The sequence below is a fragment of the Globicephala melas genome, chromosome 2 (assembly GCF_963455315.2).
Source record: "Globicephala melas chromosome 2, mGloMel1.2, whole genome shotgun sequence".
In the NCBI taxonomy this organism is placed as follows: Eukaryota; Metazoa; Chordata; class Mammalia; order Artiodactyla; family Delphinidae; genus Globicephala; species Globicephala melas.
The window spans coordinates 174,378,595-174,402,271 of NC_083315.2; the positions used below are offsets into that span (position 1 = coordinate 174,378,595).

Genomic DNA, 23,677 nt, shown 5'->3' on the forward strand with positions numbered 1-23,677 from the left:
ATGTACGAGACCCCGACGGCCCTGCTGGTTACCGGTAACCTCGGGCAAGGCACTTTAACTCACCTCTTTCACTGTCGGGTGGGCCCCACACAAGGTCAGGGCACAGAGGTCACAGGTGAATTTCAGTGCCTTCTAACAGCAGCCTGGGGTGCAGTTCCGTAACCACCACCCCTTCCTCACCCTCAGTCTTTGCTCTCATCAGAGGATTTGCAGCTGTATCTCTGGGACTTTAGTTTTCTCTTTTTACCTGTTGGCCACTTATTTCAAGTCTTGCAAGTTTTGACTTTCTCTAGTTAAGTGACCAGTACTGAAGGGAGAGACTTGCTAGCGGCTGTAGTGGTCAGCTTGGATTGTGGAAGGTTTTGTGGTTTGAACATTGTAAGTCTCAGTAAAACGTTGAGTCGTTTTCTCTCTTAAGGCATCTTGAAAGTTATTGACCTTTTTTTATTATCATTCATTTATTTTTGGCTGTGTTGGGTCTTCGTTGCTGTGCACAGGCTTTCTCTAGTCTGGGCGAGCAGGGGGCTGCTCTTCGTTGCGGTGAGCGGGCTTCTCACTGTGGTGGCTTCTCTTGTTGCGGAGCAAGGACTCTAGGCACGAGGGCTCAGTAGTTGTGGCGCACGGGCTTAGTTGCTCTGTGGCATGTGGGATCTTCCTGGACCAGGGCTTGAACCCACGTCCCCTACATTGGCAGGCGGATTCTTAACCACTGCGCCACCAGGAAAGTCCCTATTGACCTTTTTAAATCAGAATCTTTTTCTAGTATTCTTTGTTTATAGTTGTGTACGATCTTTGTCTTATAGTAGGTTCTTAGTTTTCCTAGTTCCTGCTCTGTCGTTTTTATTGATTTTTCTTATATTGTTAATTTTATGTATCTCAGCACTGCAGTCCTTCATAGCCTTTTAGGCTCATTTTTGATTAGTGAGAAAAAGTTAGACTTGTGTTGCTTTAACTCTAAACTTCTAACAAACAACAAATCTTAACTGATTTACTATTTAGTGCAGCACCACGATTTCCTGTTGCAAACTATTTGGGGAAATGTTCTGCCCGTGAACAGGTTACTCGGAACAGAGCAAGAGGGGCTGCAGAGTAGGAGCAGGAGGGCAGGACCCCTCGGGCCCGGGCTACGTGTGAGGTCGCCCGAGGTGGCCCATCCGTAGAGGACACGGTCCCAGCAGGACAAGCTCCTCTGACCACTCATGGCCTCAGGTGTGGGTAGTCGTAGGAGTCGGTTAGTGGTTACTCCCCTGGCAGATCGCAAGGCAGGTGGTTCCCTCCAGGCTAAGAAATACTTAAGCCTTTGGCAGCCACACGTCTGGACCAGTTATTCTTGCCTTCAGGCAGCTTTTCTCACCCATGCTTTCGAGGAGTCTTGGAATATTGCGTTGTTGTAGATGACTGGGCTCCACGCCAGCCTCCTTGGAGTTCTCATTTCCCACAGAGCTGCCCTGCAGAGAGCCAGGGAGAGAGATGAGCTAACCGAGGCAGAGCGGGGGCACACGAGCCCTGGCAGCCCAGCTTTGAGCTCTTGTATTGCGGCTCTGCCGCTTTAAAAGGCAGTCCTTTTTATGTTACGTGCGCTACCTTCATTCTCCCTTCTTTAATTAAAAAAAATAATTGGGCTACAGTATCATTTTTATATTTCTTAACATACCAGAGATATAATTTTGTTTAGATTGAAATATCGCAATAGCAGTTGTGCTTCTAAATTCTGGTTGGCTACGGTAAGTACGTGACATGCTCATTGGACCTTCACCTCGTAGCCTAAGTTATCATGTATTCAGCTGCTCAGAAGGACCTCCCACACCTATAGGGACAGTTAGAGTCTCACCTGCTTGCTCTGTGGTTTCCTCTGTAAACCTTGTGTTTCCAAAACTGTACACCTTGTAGTTCTCTATTTCTGTTCCCATAATGCTCCTTGATACTTGAAACATTTATATTAAGCAAGCTTAGAAACTAAAATGAAGTTTTCATTTTGTAAATCAATGTAATTAAACATTTTTAGAGGAGTTTTTTTTTTAAGATTTTCGTGTTTAATATCTATGTTTCGGACTACTTAAGTCGTCTCGAGTTCAGAGTCTTAGGTTCTTCCATTTGTAGAAAATGAAAATTTCTGGTAGAAGACTAATGCCAGCCCTTGGAGTAGCCCACAGCACCCACAAAACCAGGTGTTTTCTCATCATGGCCTCTGTCTTCTCTTCCGACAGACTTGTAGAAGATGAGGAGAGGCGTTGGACCGACGAAAATATTGACATGGTTGCTCTGAAGCACTTCCCCAACATAGACAAGGAGAAGGCGATGAGCCGGCCCATCCTGTACAGCAACTGGTTGTCAAAGGTAACGCGTCTACATCACGTTAGGAATACTTTTCTTTGCTCCTGTCCTTCTAGTTAGAATTCCCTTCTCGTCAGAAACGTCTTTTCCTTGAAGGGCACTATAAAGGAAGCTGCAGCTGTAGGCATGATGGGCCGTGTATTTGCAGCCGTTGATAATTCAGGGCAGAGAATCCCAGGACCACTCCAAGAGCTGTGGATCCAACCAGCAGGAGACGGGACTTCAGTGAAATCAGGGCAGTGAGGGATAACTTGTGTGAAAATGTTTCGTATACTAGGATGCTGAACAGAGTGACATTTCCAGAATAGCTGTGAGCTGCCATTTTCTCTGAAAAAGAGAGCCGACATCCGACATCGTAGGAAAGGACAGTCTTGATGTGCATGTCCTTCGGTAGGCGATGCTGATGTAGGAATGAGGACAGCCTTCCTTTAGGAGCTCCGTCTCATAGGGTGGATGGCCCCACCTTGGGAGGGCTGACCCTGACATAGGGGCTTAGGCAAGTGTCCATAGGCCTTCATCTGAGTGTCGGCAAGGGCATGGCAGGCACAGGGCCTGATAGGAGCAAAGGCACAGAAGCAAGACGAACAAGAGAGATTTGCTCAGTGTTTCTAGAATTTCCTATTGATTTCTAGACTCTAGATACTAATCCTGTTTCATTTATGGGCACCATCTTCTCCCAGTGGCTTGTCTTTTCACTCTCTTTATAGCGTCTTTTGAAGAACAAACATTCGTAACGGAATATCGTTTAAACCCTTAATCCATCTGAATTGAGTTAGTGTATGGGGTGAGCTGTGGGTTCATTTTCAGTTTTTCTTTTGTGCATGTCCACGGTCCCAGCACTGGGACTCTGCAGTGTCGCACTGTCACATGGGTTTCCCTGTGCGCGTGAGTCTGCTACAGAGCTCTGTCCTGTCCACTGGTCCATTTGCTGCTTCCTGTGCTAAAACCACGTGGTCCTGATCACAGTTCTAAGGCCACCAGATAGGACAGTCCCTGTCCAGAGCACCTGGTTCTTAAAGGGGTGGGTCGTCTTTCCAGTCTTGGGCTCTTCCCCTTCCAAACGAAATTCAGAATTGGCTTGCCAAGTTGCACCACCCACCACTGAGATTCTGACTGGATTACATTGAATCTGTGTGTCAGCTGGGTGGAACTGACATTTTTAGTTGTGTGTTCTTTTCTCCATGATCATGGTGTATCTCTTCATTTACTTAGATGTTCTGTGATGCCTTTCAGTGAAGTTCAGTTTTCTCTGTAAAAATTTTCCATGTCTTTCCATGTCTCATCCTAGTCTACTTATACTTTTGTTCCTATGTTATAACTACCTGCTCTCGTCTCATTTTTTGACAGTTTCTTGGTATATGGAAACATAATCCACTTTGCTATAAGAACTAAGATGATTTCTTCTTCGTGATTGGATCTACCTTTTTTCCTACAGGATTACATCCCAGTAGACCAAGAAGAGTTAAGAGATTATGTCAAAGCCAGGCTGAAAGTCTTCTATGAAGAAGAGCTCGATGTTCCTCTGGTCCTGTTTAATGAGGTGTTGGACCACGTGCTCAGGATTGACCGGTGGGCTTTTTGTTGCTGCAGCCTCACCACTCACCCGAGCTGCTCTCGATCTGATGGGGGCGGGGGTCAGGCCAGGCCTCGTGCTGTCCCCTTGACGGGCCTCCCACGCCCCTACCTTCGTCTGCCAAGCGACTCCCGCTTCTTAGTCCAGCTCTGCTGAGCGGAGCTTACCACCGGCTGCGACTACAGCCCTTCACCCTCCTGCTAGAATCGGCCTGTCTCCCTCGAGTCATCAGGGTGTCCGGGGGCGGCGCCATGTCTTTTTGATCTTTGCCGCCTCACCGGACCTGGCAAATAACAATTGCTGTACGAATGTTTAGCGTACAAATTCAAGTTAAAACACGTTCCAGGGATGCCCTGGTGGCGCGGTGGTTGAGAGTCCACCTGCCGATGCAGGGGACGCGGGTTCGTGCCCCAGTCCGGGAAGATCCCACATGCCGCGGAGCGGCTGGGCCCGTGAGCCATGGCCGCTGAGCCTGCGCGTCCGGAGCCTGTGCTCCGCAACGGGAGAGGCCACAACAGTGAGGGGCCCGCATACCGCAAAAAAAAAAAAAAAAAAGGCGTTCCAAATGTTGTAGACTAATCTTGAGAAGGTTTAGGACTTGAGTGTCAAAAGGGGAATGGAGCATAAAAGCCTGACTCTTTCTTCTTTCTGATTATGTTTCAGAATATTCCGTCAGCCTCAAGGCCACCTGCTTTTGATCGGGGTCAGTGGAGCGGGCAAAACCACCTTGTCCCGTTTCGTGGCCTGGATGAACGGTTTGAGCGTGTACCAGATTAAGGTGGGTCTGGCCACAGCCTGTCAACCCCTATTCATGCACGCAGCTCCTTGAGCAAGAGAGGAGCTGACCTGCCCCGCCTCTGTAGGTCCACAGGAAGTACACGGGGGAGGACTTCGATGAGGATCTCCGCACGGTGTTGAGACGTTCTGGCTGTAAAAACGAAAAGATAGCTTTTATAATGGACGAGTCCAACGTGTTAGATTCTGGATTCCTGGAGCGGATGAATACCCTTCTGGCCAACGGAGAGGTAATCAGTGACACGCCGCATCGTGTTACGTGGCGCCGGCTTCCGAGGACCGGCCAGCCACGGTGCCGTCTTATTTCCTAGGTTCCCGGCCTCTTCGAAGGAGATGAGTATGCCACCCTGATGACCCAGTGTAAGGAGGGGGCCCAGAAGGAGGGCTTGATGCTGGACTCGCACGAGGAGCTGTACAAGTGGTTCACCAGCCAGGTCATCCGCAACCTCCACGTCGTCTTCACCATGAACCCATCCTCAGAGGGGCTCAAGGACCGCGCGGCCACCTCCCCCGCTCTGTTCAACAGGTACGCCGATCCCACTCAGCTCTGCTTTCCGCGGGGCAGACCCTGCTCTCGGGAGCTGTTTTGAGATGTGGGCATCTCTTTCAGGTGTGTGTTGAACTGGTTTGGGGACTGGTCCACTGAAGCTCTGTATCAGGTCGGCAAAGAATTCACTAGTAAGATGGACCTGGAGAAGCCGAATTACATCGTGCCTGATTACATGCCAGTCGTGTATGACAAGCTGCCGCAGCCGCCGTCACACCGGGAAGCCATCGTGAACAGCTGTGTGTTCGTTCATCAGACTCTCCACCAGGTGGGTTTAGTTTTTTGGGGGAGTTTGTTTTTTGTTTTTTTAACATCTTGATTGGAGTATAATTGCTTTACAATGGTGTGTTAGTTTCCGCTGTACAACAAAGTGAATCAGCTATACATATACGTATGTCCCCATATCCCCTGCCTCTTGCGTCTCCCTCCCACCCTCCCTATCCCACCCCTCTAGGTGGTCACAAAGCATCGAGCTGATCTCCCTGCGCTATGCGGCTGCTTCCCACTAGCTGTCTGTCTTACATTTGGTAGTGTATATATGTCCATGCCACTCTCTCACTTCATCCCAGCTTACCCTTCCCCCTCCCCCTCCCCGTGTCCTCAAGTCCATTCTCTACGTCTGTGTCTTTATTCCTGTCCAGCCCCTAGGTTCATCAGAACCGTATTTTTTTAGATTCTGTATATATGTGTTAGGATATGGTATTTGTTTTTCTCTTTCTGACTTAACCTCACTCTGTATGACAGTCTCTAGGTCCATCCACCTCACTACAAATAAGTCAATTTCGTTTCTTTTTATGGCTGAGTGTGGGTTTAGTTTTGAGATCATGGCAAAAGCAAAACTAACTGCTGTACTAACGTAAAGCTAAACCGATGTAAAGGCAGACCCCCAGGTGCTTTGGATTTGACGCTATACCATCACCCACAAAAGAGATGCCCGTTTCTCACCTGTTTTCCTACCTCTGTCAATGACGTCTCACCCCGCCTGTCGCCCGGCTGTGTGTTCCGGAGCCGTCTGGCCCCTTCCCTGCCCACACTGATTCCATTTGCTTCTCTCGCTGCCCCTCTGGCCAGGCCTGTGTTCTTCCCCCAGAGCAGGGGTCACGCACTCTCTCTGCAAAGGGCCAGGTGCCAGCTGGGCTCCTGCACGGCTACCCAGCTCTGCCACTGTGGCGTGAGAACAGCGTTGCCATGAGCAAGCATGGCCGTGGGGCTGACACTCCGCATGCAGAGTCTGCGCTGCAGGGTTTGACGGGCTGGCTGTGGTTTGCTGCCCCTCCTTTAGACTCTTTTTGTTAGAAGAGTCCAGTCTGCTCCCCTCTGGAAGGCTCTGTGAAGACCACTCTGAGCCTGTGGGTGTCCTGTTGGCCCTTCCCTACCCCTAGAAGTCGGAGGAGAAGCTCAGAGGTGTGAGGGCTCCTTGCGGTCCCGTGGGCGCCTGAGCTAGACTCCGTCTCGAGCGATGCAATTCCCGTGGGCTGGGGCTGTGCCGTCGCGCCACACCAGCGCAACAGTTATCTTCTGAGGTTAAGCCGCAGAGGACGAACGTCCTGAAGAGTGAAGAGATTTGACTTTTTTCCAAAAGGCTAATGCTCGGCTAGCGAAGCGGGGAGGCAGAACCATGGCCATCACGCCCCGCCACTACCTCGACTTCATCAATCACTACGCCGACCTGTTCCACGAGAAGCGGAGCGAGCTGGAGGAGCAGCAGATGCACCTGAACGTCGGGCTGAGGAAGATCAAAGAGACGGTTGACCAGGTAGGTCGCGGCCTGAGCAGCGTTTTCTGGGGCTGCGCTAGGGGAGGGCCTCTTAATTTGAAGGTAATTGCCGCGTGTTTTCCATTTCCCTGACGTGGTTTTGTTCCTCAGGTGGAAGAGCTGCGTCGGGACCTCAGGATAAAGAGCCAAGAGCTGGAGGTGAAGAACGCGGCGGCCAACGACAAGCTGAAGAAGATGGTGAAGGACCAGCAGGAGGCGGAGAAGAAAAAGGTGCTTCTGTGTTTTGGGAACCGTGGCCTGTGTGGGCCGGGCGATCTCTGTGTCTCATGAGGGAGTAGGGAGTTTAGTCCGAGATGGGTTTTAGGATTGAACGGGTCTGTAGTGGGGGCAGGGTGTGTGTGTGTGTCTGTGTGTGTCTGTCCCGGGCGGCATGAGGAGTGCCACTTTAGGACTCAGCGAATTAACCACTGCTTACCCCAGAGCCGAGCCGTCCTTCCTTTCTAGGTCATGAGCCAAGAAATTCAGGAACAGCTGCACAAGCAGCAGGAGGTCATCGCAGACAAACAGATGAGCGTCAAGGAAGATCTTGACAAGGTGGAGCCGGCCGTCATCGAGGCCCAGAATGGTGTGTGCACACTGTCAGAGGTCTGGCTCTCTGGGGAGGGTGGACAGATTAGGGGGCCTTCCCCCAGAGGTCCCGGTTATGTACGTTTCCACAGCGTCATTGATAAGTCTCAAGTCTCTGAAGCCTTTTCTAAATACTTAAAGACTGTCTTCACCTCTTAAAGCAAAGTTTCCGTAAAGCTAGTCTGTTTCACCATAGTGAAGCCCTTTTCATAAGAGAAAATGGACAAAATCAGCTTTTTGTCGGTACGTTTTTTAAAATCTGGTGATATAAATATGCTATTTGCAAACCTCTGGCTTGAATTTCATCCAGAAATGTCATGAAGTAGGCAGTGTTGCTGTCTTACCTGTAATTATTAGAGTGTCCTGGTCGTGGCCGGCGATGACTAATTTAATTATTGGTAGCAGCCCCCCATCCTTCCTTTTCCACCCCATGTACCTGGGAAATGCTGCAGGAGGGAGCGCAGTGACCCGGCGTCCCGTCTTAGTCTGCAGTCTGCCCGGTACCTAGGCGTGGCCTTAACCCTGGGCCCCTTCCTGCCCATCAGCCTTTAACTTACTTCAAATAACCCAATTGCTTGTAGTTTTCACATTACACCACAAGAGGAATTAAAATGCACCATAGATTTTCACTGAGAGTTGTGCTTTGATGAGGATTTAATTTAGCTCTCACCTGCCAAAGAATTACTTTAAAAAAGTGCTTTAATAAAAGTTCAGGTTAGGAAAACGTGCATTTCAGTTTATGGAAAGTGTTGGCCATTTTTTTTTAGAACTGTTAATTCCACATCTTCACCCCAGCCGGTAAAGACAACTTCTAAATTGTGGCAGACTGAAAAGGTCTTTGTTCAATTGGTATAAAATAAATGAACAATTTTGCTTTTTTTTTTAATACTTAAATCTTCACAGAGGTAAAGGAATTGATGAGAATTTGTGAGACATTTTTAAAGATGCTGTCCTTCTTACAGAATGTTGCGATTTACGCTTAGTACAGCAAGATCTCTGTCATTATTTTGGCCACTTCAGCTATTCCAGAGGGTTTTAAGACAGAACATCCCACATTCACTTGGATCTTCTGCGCACTTGTCCCTTTTCTGGTGAGAGTCAAAGCGTCTGGCTGTGCTCTGGTCCCCTTCTCACCACGTCCTTTCCACCCCACCCTCTTGTGCTCCCGCCACGCCCAGCTGTGAAGTCCATAAAGAAGCAGCACCTGGTGGAGGTGCGGTCCATGGCCAACCCCCCTGCCGCCGTGAAGCTGGCGCTCGAGTCCATCTGCCTGTTGCTCGGGGAGAGCACGACGGACTGGAAGCAGATTCGCTCCATCATCATGAGGGAGAACTTCATCCCCACCATCGTGAACTTCTCTGCCGAGGAGATCAGGTGGGTGGCACCCGGTGGGGGAAACTGATCTGGTGGCCTGAGGTTCTCGTGTTTGCTTGTGGCCTTGTGTCTCTGGCTTAGCGCACACAGAAGGTAATGTCAGCTCAGCAGTTGCACAAACACCTTTCCAGGCCATTTCCACGCAAACTAGTCAGATTTCCTCTCCCCACTCCTGACAGTAGTTCCCTGACCCCTTTACCTCTGTGAGCCGCATGCTGCTCCGTCCCCACGAGTGGCTATGAGCACAGCGCTGGCCCTGAGCTTGTCTCCTGTCGGGGAACAGGGAAGGGGCGGGAAGGTGAGGGTCCTTCTCAGCAGCAGTGGCCTCGCCACCTGAGAACTAGGGTCGGGCTGGCTCATCCTTGGTGCTCACTGGAGCAACAGATGGGAGCTGGCTCTAGTCTTTACATTTTGATTCCCTGAAAATTCTTCTTTACTTTTTGCCCTGCACATGCTTAGAAATACAATTCCTCTTTTGCAGTGATGCCATAAGGGAGAAGATGAAGAAGAACTACATGTCCAATCCTAGTTACAATTACGAAATCGTCAATCGGGCCTCCCTGGCCTGCGGGCCTATGGTTAAGTGGGCCATCGCACAGGTAATCAGCCTGGCTGGGAACCCCTGTGCGAGGGGGCCTAGTGTCCCGTCCCTTTTGCAAACAGTCGATCTGCCCTCCGCAGCTTAACTACGCCGACATGTTAAAGCGAGTGGAGCCCCTACGCAACGAGCTGCAGAAGCTGGAGGACGACGCCAAGGACAACCAGCAGAAAGCCAACGAGGTGGAGCGGATGATCCGCGAGCTGGAGGCCAGCATCGCCCGCTACAAGGAGGAGTACGCGGTCCTCATCTCGGAGGCCCAGGCCATCAAAGCGGACCTGGCTGCCGTCGAAGCCAAAGTAAGGTGGTCGTCACGAGCGCACTCTTTCTGCCGCTCCCCTGAAACGCTGCCTTTCGGTGTCCTTCACCGTGCCGTGCTCGCTCGCCTCGCCGGGGGAAGCGCTGAGAGTAACAGACGACAACACGGGCCGCACGGACCGCGGTCATCCCGGGGGATTAGCTCTTTCACGTCCACGGGGGTCCTGGTGACTGTTTCCTGTGCGTTTACTGAGTGGTGTTAGGTGGATGGCAGCCGGGCACTCTGAAGCCGGGGAATCCCTCTCCCCCGCGGCCAGCTCCAAACCCATTTGTTCTCCCGCCTTGGGCTTCAGAAGTGGCATCACCGAGGGCCTCCTTGTCAGGCTCTCCCGTCCCTCTGCTTGTCCCTTCTGCTGTGGTCCCCGTCGCTCTTGCCCCCATTCCTGTGTCCTCAAAATGGGCGCTTTGGCCTCCCGCCTCTGGCGCCTCTTCCCTCCAGGTCAACCTTCCCCTGGAGGCTCCTTCCACCTGCTTCCTGCCCGCATACCTGCTCACACACAAGTCTCAAGGCTGACACTTAATTCTCTACACTCATCTTATGCCCTCAGATTCTGAGGCTTGTGTCGTCCTCAGTTGTGGGTGATCTGGGTCCCAACCTCCTTCGGGATCTGAACCATGAGTGTGCTTGTCTCTCCAGCCCTCCCAGACCCTGCCCACCGTGGGCAGGAACGGATGTGCACTTTTCAGCATAAAGCCTGTTTGGTTTTCTTTTTAGGTAAACCGGAGCACCGCTCTTCTGAAGAGCTTGTCTGCTGAACGGGAACGATGGGAAAAAACAAGTGAAACTTTCAAGAACCAGATGTCCACCATCGCCGGGGACTGTCTCCTGTCAGCTGCGTTTATTGCTTATGCGGGTTACTTTGACCAGCAGATGCGCCAGAACTTGTTTACCACCTGGTCCCATCACTTACAGCAAGCCAACATCCAGGTAACCGTCCGCAGGGAATTTCAAAAAGGTGGGAGCCAAAATGAGGGTCAGTAAGCTGTCACCATCTCCACTGGGAAGCTGTGCCTGTCTGCGTCCTGAAGAAAAGGATCCGTAACTGCTGTCCCTCTCAGTTCCGCACAGATATCGCGAGGACGGAGTATCTGTCCAACGCTGACGAGCGTCTCCGCTGGCAAGCCAGCTCCCTACCTGCAGACGACCTGTGCACGGAGAACGCCATCATGCTGAAACGCTTCAATAGGTAAGTGCTTGTGCGCAGCAAGGGCACGGGTTAGAAGTCTTCGTGTGCAGTGCTCCCCTTTTCATTTTTTTTCAAAACACACCTTTAGAAGAGGGGAATAGGACATTGGGAGGGTCCGCGTGCTCACCTCTGATGGTGGGCTGGGCACGGTTCCCTTTTTCTTTCGTTGTGACTGTCCAAACTGTCCTACAATGAGTGGATCTCATGTAACCTTTTTTTAAAAAAAAAAAATTATTTATTTATTTATTTTCGGCTGCATGGGGTCTGCGTTGCTGCCCGCAGGCTTCCTCTAGTTGCGGCGAGCGGGGGCCACTCCTTGTTGCAGCACGTGGGCTTCTCATTGCAGTGGCTTCTCTTGTTGCGGAGCACAGGCTCTAGGTGCACGGGCCTCAGTAGTTGTGGCATGCTGGCTCAGTAGTTGTGGCACACGGGCTTTAGAGTGCAGGCTCAGTAGTTGTGGCACACGGGCTTAGTTGCTCCGTGGCATGTGGGATCTTCCCGGACCAGGGCTCAAACCTGTGTCCCCTGCATTGGCAGGTGGATTCTTAACCACTGTGCCACCAGGGAAGCCTCATGTAACCTTTTGAAATTGATGGGCATGGCTGTGTATTGGGCGAAAATCAAAACGGACCCTCTCGGGAATTCCCCGGCGGTCCAGTGGTTGGGACTCGGTGCTTTCACTGCCAGGGGTGTGGGTTCGATCCCTGGTTGGGGAACTAAGATCCCCCAAGCCATGCAGTGCGGCCAAAAAACAAAAACAAAAAACAGACTGTCTCTTAAAATATTACAAGAATTGGAAGTGTTTAGCTAGAGAGAGAGTTAAGGGAAGCGGCTCCCTGATTTTGGTTTAAGGAGGGGGCCAGAGTAAGAGGAGGAACGGGCCTGCAGCTGAGGGGGGCTCACAGAGCAGTTCAAGGACTGACCCCCTCCTCTGTGGCAGCTCCCAAACCCAGCCACCCTGGGTTTTCTTTCTCTTTCAAAAAACTGATTCCCAGAGTCCTATTTAACCATATCTGCACATCTTGGAACCTTTGAGCCCTTGCTGTATATGCCACTGTCCCCAGGGCACAAAGAGGAGCCAACCTTCAGGTCTCACAAGTGGCGCGGGGTCTCGCCAGGGGCCGCTGGCGGGAATGTCCATCCATTGTGGCGTCTATGAGGGGTCTGTGTGGGGGGCTGCATTTGTCTTACATGGAAATGCATGCTTCCGGGTGTCCCAAAGCCCGGCACTCGTGAAGAATGATGCATCTCAGAACATTCACAGGACAGAGTGTGTCCTACCAGAGGCCCGGAAATGCCTCTGACGCCGCTCGTTGGGGCCAGTGAACAGGTCACCGTGCGTCCCCCCGGTGGGAGGCCGGGGGCCCTTGCAGACCTGGCCCTTCGTCCAGAGCCTGCGTGTGAGGGTGCTTCCGGCAGGCCACAGTGTGGGGTGGTGTGCTCCCCCGGGGACACACGTGTGTCTGTGAACACATAAACCTCCTTTGTGTACATGGACCAGAAACCGGTGACCAGGGAGGAGGGGGAGGGGCGGTTCTCACCACTTGCCCTTTCGTAGCTCTTGAATTTTGTACAATCACGTGTGTGTACTATGTTTTTAACATTTTTTTGTTAAGCAGCTGTGTGACCCTGGACAAATGATGTTCGCCTTTCTGTGCCCCTTTTTCCTCCTTTGTGAAATGGACGTGAGGATAACACCTATCTTGTAGGGTTATCGTGAGCATTGAGTGAAGGAGGGTCCTGGGCAGCGTAAACCCTTCCCAGCCGTCAGCTCGCGGGGCTGCAGCAGCAGTGGTGTTGATACCTGCCCTGCAGGAGTTGGCCCTGAGAGGGGCAGCAGTAAATTCTACAGAGAACAGTCATCCTAGTGCAGTATGCTCGGACTTCTTAGAGAAGCACTGTGTGTCCCAGAAAGAAAAGCTTTGACTACAGCCCTTCTTAGCAGAGTCTGTGGTTTAGTTACCTCCCCGTCATAGAAGTTCTTCAAAAAGATGATTTTAGTATTAAAAGCCTTAGGTCACGTTGGTCTCTGCTGATACACCTGGAACCCACAGCTGAGCGTGGGACAGCCTTCCTGTCATCTTGTCGGGCTCTGCCTGCCACGTCCTTGTGCTTCCTGTGGACCTCTAACCTCCTTCTCTGGGGCCCGTCCTCAGGTATCCACTGATCATCGACCCCTCAGGACAGGCCACAGAGTTCATCATGAATGAGTACAAGGACCGCAAGATCACACGGACCAGCTTCCTGGACGACGCCTTCAGGAAGAACCTGGAGAGTGCGCTGAGGTTCGGCAACCCCCTTCTGGTCCAGGTTCGTGTGCATCTCAGCTCTGCAGACTCTGCTTCCCACAGGGATGGCCTTTAGGGCTGCATTTAGGTTTTTGCAAACGCAGTTGATGTGAATCACATAATACGTGCTACTTTTTGAACTTTGCAAGACGTCATCTGATATGAAAGCAAGGTTAGGGGATTACCCGATGGTCCAGTGGTTAGGACTCCGCACTTTCACTGCTGAGGGTCTGGGTTCAACATCTGGTCGGGGAACTAAGATCTCACAAGCCGAGCGGCGTGGCCAAAAAAGTTTTAAAAAGGCAAAGCTAAAGCTCTGCCTCTATAAAAAATCCAACAGAAGCAGTGTTTGCACTTAAAATTCTAGTTGGTCTAGATCGTCACCATCCACCGGGACAGCGACGGAAACGTTCTTTAGCTTGTGCTGAACTGCATGGCGGCCCCACTGTTGAGCACTTCACGGGCCAGCGTGCCGAGGAACTGAACTTTCAATTTTGTCTAAGTAGCCACGTGTGCCTAATGGCCACGTATTGGGCAGCGCAGGTCTACATAGCTGGGTGGCTTCTGGGGAGATGTGTTTATCTGGAGTAGGAAGTCAGTTATATGGGTGAAAATAAACGCTGTAAAACTCCCTGTCAATGACACCTCACATGTACACACGTAGGACGTGGAGAGCTATGATCCAGTTCTGAATCCAGTTTTGAACCGTGAAGTCCGGCGAACAGGGGGGAGAGTGCTGATCACCCTCGGTGACCAGGACATAGACCTGTCGCCATCCTTTGTCATCTTCCTGTCCACCCGGGATCCCACGGTAAGGGACGGGGCCCTCCTCCGTGAAGACGGGGCGGCGTTAGGTGAGGCCGCGGATGTGTAGCAAAGCTGCCTGGTCTGTCGCCCCTTTTGGCAGGTCGAGTTCCCACCTGATCTCTGTTCCCGGGTTACTTTCGTCAACTTCACCGTCACCCGTAGCAGTCTGCAGAGCCAGTGTCTCAATGAAGTTCTCAAGGCAGAAAGACCTGACGTGGATGAAAAACGTTCCGATCTTCTTAAACTCCAAGGTATGTCTCTGGATCCGTAGTTCTCGGTGCAGGTCGGGGGCCTGAACTTTCACAGGACGAGGGTGCGCCGGGCTTGTGTCGGACGCATCACGGAGCACTCCGTGGAAAGAACTAAGTCCTGTAGCGAGCTCTGGGTGTTCTCATCATTTAAGGGGAATTTCAGCTGCGCTTACGTCAGCTGGAAAAGTCTCTGCTACAAGCTCTGAATGAGGTGAAAGGGCGCATTTTGGATGATGACACAATCATAACGACCCTGGAGAACCTCAAGAAAGAGGCCGCCGAGGTGACGAGGAAAGTCGAGGAGACGGACATTGTGATGCAGGAGGTGGAGACTGTGTCCCAGCAGTACCTGCCGCTGTCCACCGCCTGCAGCAGCATCTACTTCACCATGGAGTCCCTGAAGCAGGTGAGCGGGGCCGCGCCCAGCCGGGGGCTCCCGCCCCGCCTGCACAGGCGCTAACAGCCGCCTTCGCCACTTCCAGATACACTTCCTGTACCAGTACTCCCTGCAGTTCTTCCTGGACATCTACCACAACGTCCTGTACGAGAACCCGAACCTGAAGGGCGTCACCGACCACACGCAGCGCCTCTCCATCATCACCAAGGACCTCTTCCAGGTACGGCGCACGCCCGGCTGTCCCGGGGTGCACGCGTGTGTGCAGTGGGGGGCTCGGGAGTAGTGCTTCAGGGTCGGCAGTGCTTCCTGCATTTGGCTCCAGGTGGCGTTTAACCGGGTAGCTCGAGGCATGCTGCACCAGGACCACATCACCTTCGCCATGCTGCTGGCGAGAATCAAACTGAAGGGCACCATCGGGTAAGTCGGCTGCCCCGCCTCACTTTCCACCAGAGAACATCGTCATTTTGCAGCCTGCCTGCTAGCATTTTCTGATGGGATGAGCTTTTTTTTCTTCTTAAAGCCATTATTGCTCTTTTAGTGACAGTAGAAGTGAATCTGGGAGACCCCAGCTGACTGTTGCCCCCTTCCCAGGGAGCCCACCTACGATGCCGAGTTCCAGCACTTCCTGAGGGGGAAGGAGATCGTCCTGAACGCTGGCTCGACGCCCAAGATCCAGGGTCTGACGGTGGAGCAGGCCGAGGCGGCGGTGCGGCTGAGCTGCCTGCCCGCATTTAGGGATCTGATTGCGAAGGTTCAAGCAGACGAGGTAAGTGTCTTGTGAACGCTCCCGGGGGGAAGCTGGCCTTACTCCCAGGGAGTCGCGCGTGTCGTGTAACACCCAGGACGTTGTGCAGTGTTTTCTCACGTCAAACATCGACACGTTGGTCCCAACCTCACTTCCGCTGTTGCCCCCACAGCAATTTGGCATCTGGCTGGACAGCAGCTCCCCAGAGCAGACGGTGCCGTACCTCTGGAGCGAGGAAAGCCCTGCAAGTAAGCCCCACGAGGCCTCCCCCGTTGTTTTCATTCTGGACCAGAGTGTACAGTTGGGCTTTGCTGCTTGAATGCAGGGACGCTCCCCAAAGATAAAAAGCCATTGATTCCTGAGATAAGTATTTCGGTGTTAAAACTTAGGAGACAGCTTAGGCGTAAGAAAGCGAAAAACTCCCAATTCCTGTTGCAACTCATGCTTAAAGACCAAAAGAGAAATAGATCGGAAGGTCCTTGCCCGACATCGGGGGGAAACCGGCTGGTTTCGAGCGTGTTACGCGAGGCTCTGGACCAGACAGGCCCCACGATGGGGAGGAAGAAAAGGGTGATGTCCAGCGTGGCTGCAGCTCAGTCGTGGGCTGTAGGGTGTCTGTGATCTTAGACGTTCCTGAGAATCTTCAGCGTTCTCCACAAATGGGTACGATGTAGTTAGCCATTTAGAATCAGTCACCGCTCATCACCCACAGACCCAGGCGTAGGTCTTGTCACAGCTCTTCCCAGAGGGCTCAGTGACAGCGTGGAGGTGGTGGAGTTCTCAGGCAGAGAGGACAGAGCGGGCGTCGTGGTGTCTGGGGTGTTAGAGCTGAGTCTCGGACAATGAGTGTTTGCAGAGCGAGAGCTGGTGGCAAGAGCAGTCCAGGCGGGAGAACATCTCAAAGTCTGTGCTGTCACCAACCCCCAGCCCTTCTCACGGCCTCGTTTCAGCTCCCATCGGGCAAGCCATCCACCGGCTGCTCTTGATTCAGGCCTTCCGCCCCGACCGCCTGCTGGCCATGGCTCACATGTTTGTCTCCACAAACCTCGGGGATTCCTTCATGTCCATCATGGAGCAGCCGCTCGACCTGACCCACATCGTGGACACAGAGGTACGCTCTGGCCCCGCGGACTCTGAACCCAGCCCGTTTTCACGAGCCCCTCCGCAGGGCTCTCCTCCCTCGACAGGTGCGCTGTCGGGTGGGATGCTCTCTCACCCAATTCCGACTTCCTGATCTGCAGGTAAAGCCAAACACCCCTGTCCTAATGTGCTCTGTGCCTGGTTACGATGCCAGCGGGCACGTGGAGGACCTCGCAGCTGAGCAGAACACACAGATCACGTCCATTGCCATTGGTAAGGGTGCTTGGTCAGTTCCACGGGGGGCACCCCAGACTTCAGTGTGGGTGGGCGTTGAAGTCCAAGTCCATGTGCTGACACTAAGCTTTCTGGTACCAGGCTCGGCAGAAGGCTTTAACCAAGCAGATAAGGCAATAAATACAGCCGTGAAGTCGGGCAGGTAGGCTTGTTGGGTTTTGCTTTACCAGGCCCGAGTGCCCAAGAACTCAGGCCGGAAAGTGAGGTGTGGCTGCGGCCTTGTCCCTGCCCTGCAGGTGGGTAATGCTGAAGAACGTGCACCTGGCTCCGGGCTGGCTGATGCAGCTGGAGAAGAAGCTGCACTCGCTGCAGCCGCACGCCTGCTTCAGGCTCTTCCTCACCATGGAGATCAACCCCAAGGTGGGCGGCACGGAGGGCGCGAGGCGGTGCGCGAGGCGCTGGTTTGGCACCTGTGTGTCCGTGTGCACGTGTGTGTGAGCTGAAACACACGTGGAAACCGCGGTCACGGGTGCCGTGTCTTGCTCAGGTGCCCGTGAACCTGCTCCGAGCGGGCCGCATCTTCGTGTTCGAGCCGCCGCCGGGCGTGAAGGCCAACATGCTGAGGACCTTCAGCAGCATCCCCGTGTCTCGGATATGCAAGGTGAGCACGGGGCTCGGAGTCGAGCTGGGTGCGGCGGCCACGCGGACGTCCGGGCGCCGAGAGGAGGCCGGGGCCCGGCTCGTGGGCAGGGGAGCGTTGTGGCAGGAGCGGTGCATCGGTTCTGTGTTTCTTAAGCGCTGTTTCCTTTTGTGCCTTAATCCACCTTTTCTACCATTTTTAGAAACTTGTTCTCTTCTATGTAATTTTCTGGTTACACAGCGTAGTTGGGAGCACACCTTTATTAATATAAAAATTGGCGTAGTTTTCTCCTAACGACAATATTCGTGTTAATTACTAAGATCACAGTGGTTCCAACGTTAGTACATGGAAAGCTCTTTTTAAGACTTTGATTCCGACAGGATCTGCACTATTTTCTTAGCTAGAAAGGGGGCTGCGTTCTGGTGATTCTCTCCTTGCTAACTTCCCCACCTAGTCTCCCAACGAGCGTGCTCGCTTGTACTTCCTGCTGGCCTGGTTCCACGCCATCATCCAAGAGCGCTTACGATACGCACCCCTGGGGTGGTCGAAGAAGTATGAATTCGGGGAGTCTGACCTGCGGTCGGCCTGCGACACGGTGGACACGTGGCTGGACGACACCGCCAAGGCAAGCGTGGGCTGTGCCGTGGGGGGGGGGGACTCGCGTACAGGTGGCCGCCTGCCGTGGGCGTGACCAGCCTCCCCCACCCCCCAGGGAAGGCAGAACATCTCTCCAGACAAGATCCCCTGGGCGGCGCTCAAGACCTTGATGGCGCAGTCCATCTACGGCGGCCGGGTGGACAATGAGTTCGACCAGCGCCTGCTCAACACTTTCCTGGAGCGTCTCTTCACCACCAGGAGTTTCGACAGTGAATTTAAGCTGGCCTGCAAGGTCGACGGGCACAAAGACATCCAAATGCCAGACGGCATCAGGTATGCGTCCGCCCCCGGGACCCACAGGGGAGGCACCGCGCGCTTCCGGCCCGCGTGTAACGGCACTAACAGCGTGCCGCCTTTCCAGGCGAGAGGAGTTCGTGCAGTGGGTGGAGCTGCTCCCGGACACGCAGACCCCCTCCTGGCTGGGCTTGCCCAACAATGCTGAGAAGGTCCTGCTCACCACGCAGGGTGGGTACCCAGCTGTCCTCCCCTAGACCGCACCTCCCTCCCTCCACTCAGGGGGGCAGGGAAAACGATCTGCTCCCGCTGGTGTCTTTCCTGCGGTACAGGCTCCGTCCTGGGGAAAAGGCTCGATAGCTGCTTACATGGAGTCGGGAAATTGCATTTAGGTTTTTTGTCTTAGAAGAAATTTCACTTTTTCTCTTGTTCAGTTTTCTTAAACTCTTGGGTTAAGTGACGTTTTAAATCTTTTAGTCTCTTTTTGGAATACGCTTTTTTGGAACTTCAGGACTATTCAAGAAATCATCTAACCCAGTGGTTCTCGAAGTGTGGTCCCCAGACCACAGCTTCAGCCTCCCCTGCAAATTTAGACAGGCAGGTCCTCGGGCCCCACGCCGGGGAATCAGAACTGGACTTGCTGGGGCCTGGCGTCTGTTTTGATAAACCCCCCGGTCGCTGAGACACTCAGGTTTGAGAACTGCTTATCTGAGCCAGGCTTCTCTTTATGGGAAACAGGCCCAGAAGACGGGTGATTTGCCCAAACTCATACCCTGGTTGATAGGACAGACCCCAACAGTTCACCTCAGGCCCGCGATTCAGCTCTGTAATGAGAAGAACCCCTCGCCATGGGGCCTGCTTTCTGACTGACGACGACCTTGAACGCGTGCCTCTCGCTGGGGGAGGTGGGGGGTGGCAGGCCCCACAGGTGACCAAATGGGAGGCCGGGCTGGCCAGCAGGGAAGCAGAGGAGGGCTTGAGGCCTGGGTGCTGGGCAGGTCTCGGCCGGGGGTGGGGGTGGGGGGGGCGCTGGGCCTTGTCTCATACAGCAGCGTGTACTGAGATCACTTAGCGAGTTAATACCGTGCTGCCTGCTGGGACCGGCGCTGGGTCCCGCTCAACACTGTAGTGAGTGTTATCTGAGCCCCATGTCACGCCAGAGCTGATGGTGCCCCAGGTGGTGTGGCCCACGTGGAGGCCGTGAGGTATGAGCCACAGGGGCCTGGCTTGGGGAGGCTGAGCCCTGTCCTCCAGCCCAGCCTCCAGGTGAGAGTGCCGCTCAGGAACTGGACTTGGAGCGCCCCACTCGGGTCAGGGACCCGCAGGCAGAGGCAGAGTCCAGAGCCCGCGGGAGGCCGCCACACGGCTCCGCGCAGTCTCAGCTGGAAGTGGTCACGCGTTAGCAGCCCAGGTGGCCTCCCTGCCTGGCGCTGGCGCGCCCCAGAGCCCACCCCCTGACGACAGTGGATGCGCGAGCCTAGCAGAGGCCTCTGGGGTTTGCACTCGGCCACTGGAGCAGCCCAGCAGTCAGGACTTGACCTGGTGGTGCTGCTTCTTCTGTCGTTGCTGCCTTACCTTTCTGGTCAGGCCGTCCTCCGTGCTTTAGGACAGGTACCCACGTGGTACCTTGCAGGGCACACAGTTACACCTGTGGAACAAACGCAGTGTGCGGCCTTTACCTTCAAGTCCCTTTCTCTCTGCTCTCCTGCTGTGCACTCTCTCCCTGCGGCCCAGGCGTGGACATGATCAGTAAAATGCTGAAGATGCAGATGCTGGAGGACGAGGACGACCTGGCCTACGCAGAGACGGAGAAGAAGACGAGGCCGGATGCCACGTCCGACGGGCGCCCCGCCTGGATGCGGACGCTGCACACCACCGCGTCCAACTGGCTGCATCTCATTCCTCAGACGCTGAGCCACCTCAAACGCACGGTGGAGAACATCAAGGTGGCTGGCCCTTCCCCCGCCGAGTCCTGGGGCTTGCGGGGGTCCTAGCAAGTGGGACCGGGCGGGTCGAGCCGACCTCAGTGTTGTCTTGGAGCGCACGCGCGCCTGGGCCGGGCTGGAGGGAAGTCCCTAGGATGAAGGTGGTGCGTCTTCCACAAGGAGGTGAATGACTCCCAAGGAAGCGGCGGCAGCCGTTCTCCTCTACAGAATTGCCCAGAGCTGCCATCGGTCAGGCAGGCCCGCAGCTTCATGCGAGGTCTAGTGCAGGGTCGAGCTGGGGTGACATTGTGAATAATACGGGGAGGGCTATGAAACCGGGGCTCCCTGAGGCTGAGTTACTTCTGGTTGTCTTTTCTGCTGGAGAAAAGACCTCTTCCCAGACTCCCTCCACTCCTTCACTCTGGCCTTCTTTCCCAACACCTGTAGGATCCTCTGTTCAGATTCTTTGAGAGAGAGGTGAAGATGGGCGCCAAGTTACTCCAGGACGTCCGCCAGGATCTTGCTGACGTTGTGCAGGTGTGCGAGGGCAAGAAGAAGCAGACCAACTACCTGCGCACACTAATCAACGAGCTGGTGAAAGGTGGGCCCGCGGTGCCGCTGGGGTGCAGGGGTTCTCCCGGGAGCCCCTCAGAGTGGCGGCAGGTCCCAGCCGGGCCTCGCCCAGACTTCCCTCAGGGCAGCTCGATGCCCGCACCTGGGAGCAGACTTAGAAACGCCCGAGAATTTGTATCCGTTTTATGCTGGTTCACTGAGCACTGAACAGAATCTTTACTCACTTCTGCAGTCTTTAGGGAGGACTAGGGCAGGGTGCTGGAGTCCAAAGGCACAGGGACCCCCGGGGTTTCCATCAGCTCTGAGAGCCTCCATTGGCAATACCGCCGAGCTGCCCGTGGCGGGGGTTTGTAGCTGTGGTTCCTCGGAGCGGTTGTGCTCCTCCAGACGCGTCCTGTGGGTCACCCGGACTGGGCGCGGAGCACGTGCGGTGGGGATGGTGGCCCATGCAGGGCGTGAGGTGCACCAGGGAGGGGAAGCAGCAGAGCCTGCACGCGGGGGCAGACCTGCCAGCGCTCAGCTGTGCGCCCACCTGCGCCGGGGGAACTGTCGGCACTGATGCCAGGCCGGGGCTCCTCGCTTGCAGGAATTCTGCCCCGGAGCTGGTCCCACTACACGGTGCCCGCCGGCATGACTGTCATCCAGTGGGTCTCCGACTTCAGTGAGAGGATCAAACAGCTGCAGAACATCTCACTGGCGGCTGCCTCTGGTGGCGCCAAGGAGCTAAAGGTGGTGGCCACTCCTGAGGAGCTGGGGGAGGGTCCCCGGGGAGTGTCCCCAGGAGGGTCCCCGGGGAGGGTCGGCAGCTGGCCCGGGTGCTGGCTCTCGGGCCCGGTGGGGCCGGCTCTCATCTGGGACTGCTTCTTCCCACAGAACATCCACGTGTGCCTGGGCGGCCTGTTTGTGCCCGAGGCGTACATCACTGCCACCAGGCAGTACGTGGCCCAGGCCAACAGCTGGTCCCTGGAGGAGCTCTGCCTGGAGGTGAACGTCACCACCTCGCAGAGCACCACGCTGGACGCCTGCAGCTTTGGGGTCACGGGTGAGTGGGGGCCACTCCGGCCGGCCGGGCTTCTCTTCTCTCTCAGGTTCCCCTCCCCTGTCCCTGGGCCTGCAGCTCAGCCATCGCCCCCTCACGGGCCGCCTGCTGGTGGTTCCCACGCGAACGCGTTAAGTTAGAGCCCAGGCCTGTGGCCACGCAGCTCGTGCTCCCCTCGGGGGGTCCTGACCGTCCGCCCCCCCCCACCACAGGGTTGAAGCTCCAGGGGGCCACGTGCAACAACAACAAGCTCTCGCTCTCCAACGCCATCTCCACCGTCCTCCCCCTGACGCAGCTGCGCTGGGTCAAGCAGACAAGCGCAGAGAAAAAGGCTAACGTGGTGAGTGGCTCCTTCCTGTCCTCTGTGGTCAGGGAGGCTCTGAGGACGCCCACCGGGCGCCAGGGCGACGTCCCCGCCCTCTCCCGGCCGCGAGTCCCTGCGTCACAGGAGGAACCGTCCGTTCCCTCTCGCGTGAAGCCCCTGCCCCAGAGCCCCCTTTCCTCGCAGGTGACCCTTCCCGTCTACCTGAACTTCACCCGAGCAGACCTCATCTTCACCGTGGACTTTGAAATCGCGACCAAGGAGGACCCTCGCAGCTTCTACGAGCGCGGCGTTGCCGTTCTCTGCACCGAGTGAGACTCGCCTTTTCTGGCGCCCCTTTCTGTAACAGTAAAATTAATATTTAACGTTTATTCGTTATTAGGATGTGTGGAAGGTACGGACTTGTCAAAGGAAAGTTGTTGGTGTGAGGCTAGAAGAAGCCGAAAGAAGCCAGACGGCTGGGAGGTGGAAACGGGAGGGATACAGGGACGTGGTTTTGAGGGCCGAAGCATGGCTTGTTTTATGAAATAAAACACTAAGCATGAGCCGGCTCCGGCCTCTTGTCTCAGCTCTGGCTCCTGTGGACACCCTGGACCCTTCACAACACAGAGGCAGCCCCGTTCCTAGGAGAGCGCTGGCGCTCCCGGGGCGTGGGGCTGGCGCCGTGTCCGTCACTGGGAACCCGTGGCCCAGGTGGACGCCCTCGTCCCGCCTCCTCTCTGGCGCCTTCGTTCCCACGACCCTAGGGTGGTGGCTGGAAGTGACGGGCATGCTGTCCTGCGAAGCAGGTTTCTGGCCTGTGCGGGGCCTCACGAGAGCTCCTGGGGCGCCGGGGCGCCAGCCCAGGCATCAGCGCAGGCCCCGCCATGACCCCGGCCGTCCTGCCACGGGCTGCCTGTGAGCCAAGCTCGGGCCCAGCGAGGTGACGACCTGAGGCCTGACTGGACACCCTGGCCCTGCCCACACCCTCCCAGCCCCAGCGGCCTCCGCGGAGCGGCCAGGGGCCTCAGAGCCGGAGCCACCTCCCACCCAGCTCCGGACGGGCCCTCTGGGGTCCCTGGGTGGCCTGAGGAAGTCCAGAGCGGTATCGGACTGAAGGTTGGGGCCCATTTTACATGGTTTTCTCTGAACCAATAAGGCCTTTTAGCTTTTCTTCAGTCACCGGGAGTATTTAACGGTGCCGCAGGCTCTCGCCCAAGCGCTGCTAATGCCCGGGAGAGCCCCGGGAGGCCCACCGTGGGTGCCTGGCCCCGCCTGAGCCTTCTTCGCCCCCCTCCACCCCATTTACGGGGAAGGGTCTTGAGCACAGGTGCTGGGTGGTGCCGGGCAGGGATTCCAGGGCACAGGGGAAGGAATGCCATCCTAGAAGCCCTGAAGGCCTGGCGGGGGTGGGGAATGCAGGGCAGGAGCCACTC

General features: G+C 55.0%; 1 protein-coding gene across 1 annotated transcript in view; it reads left to right on the forward strand.

The window, feature by feature from the left end:
* The window catches only part of DYNC1H1 (dynein cytoplasmic 1 heavy chain 1), a 65,717-nt gene extending 42,904 nt beyond the window's left edge, over positions 1–22,813 (forward strand). The window contains exons 43-78 of the mRNA XM_030883351.2: positions 2,208–2,337; positions 3,770–3,903; positions 4,571–4,685; positions 4,771–4,932; positions 5,014–5,228; positions 5,313–5,517; positions 6,832–7,005; positions 7,117–7,236; positions 7,471–7,591; positions 8,772–8,967; positions 9,449–9,566; positions 9,649–9,864; positions 10,599–10,811; positions 10,943–11,070; positions 13,227–13,380; positions 14,023–14,169; positions 14,266–14,416; positions 14,569–14,822; positions 14,899–15,033; positions 15,136–15,230; positions 15,405–15,579; positions 15,731–15,806; positions 16,509–16,669; positions 16,800–16,911; positions 17,014–17,074; positions 17,169–17,292; positions 17,420–17,533; positions 17,967–18,137; positions 18,225–18,442; positions 18,531–18,634; positions 20,138–20,349; positions 20,776–20,929; positions 21,488–21,630; positions 21,775–21,943; positions 22,153–22,280; positions 22,449–22,813. Coding sequence (XP_030739211.1) covers positions 2,208–2,337; positions 3,770–3,903; positions 4,571–4,685; positions 4,771–4,932; positions 5,014–5,228; positions 5,313–5,517; positions 6,832–7,005; positions 7,117–7,236; positions 7,471–7,591; positions 8,772–8,967; positions 9,449–9,566; positions 9,649–9,864; positions 10,599–10,811; positions 10,943–11,070; positions 13,227–13,380; positions 14,023–14,169; positions 14,266–14,416; positions 14,569–14,822; positions 14,899–15,033; positions 15,136–15,230; positions 15,405–15,579; positions 15,731–15,806; positions 16,509–16,669; positions 16,800–16,911; positions 17,014–17,074; positions 17,169–17,292; positions 17,420–17,533; positions 17,967–18,137; positions 18,225–18,442; positions 18,531–18,634; positions 20,138–20,349; positions 20,776–20,929; positions 21,488–21,630; positions 21,775–21,943; positions 22,153–22,280; positions 22,449–22,577 — 5,434 coding nt within the window. The 3' untranslated portion in view covers positions 22,578–22,813. The remainder of the gene's footprint in view (positions 1–2,207; positions 2,338–3,769; positions 3,904–4,570; positions 4,686–4,770; positions 4,933–5,013; positions 5,229–5,312; positions 5,518–6,831; positions 7,006–7,116; positions 7,237–7,470; positions 7,592–8,771; positions 8,968–9,448; positions 9,567–9,648; positions 9,865–10,598; positions 10,812–10,942; positions 11,071–13,226; positions 13,381–14,022; positions 14,170–14,265; positions 14,417–14,568; positions 14,823–14,898; positions 15,034–15,135; positions 15,231–15,404; positions 15,580–15,730; positions 15,807–16,508; positions 16,670–16,799; positions 16,912–17,013; positions 17,075–17,168; positions 17,293–17,419; positions 17,534–17,966; positions 18,138–18,224; positions 18,443–18,530; positions 18,635–20,137; positions 20,350–20,775; positions 20,930–21,487; positions 21,631–21,774; positions 21,944–22,152; positions 22,281–22,448) is intronic.
* Positions 22,814–23,677: the final 864 nt, after the last annotated feature.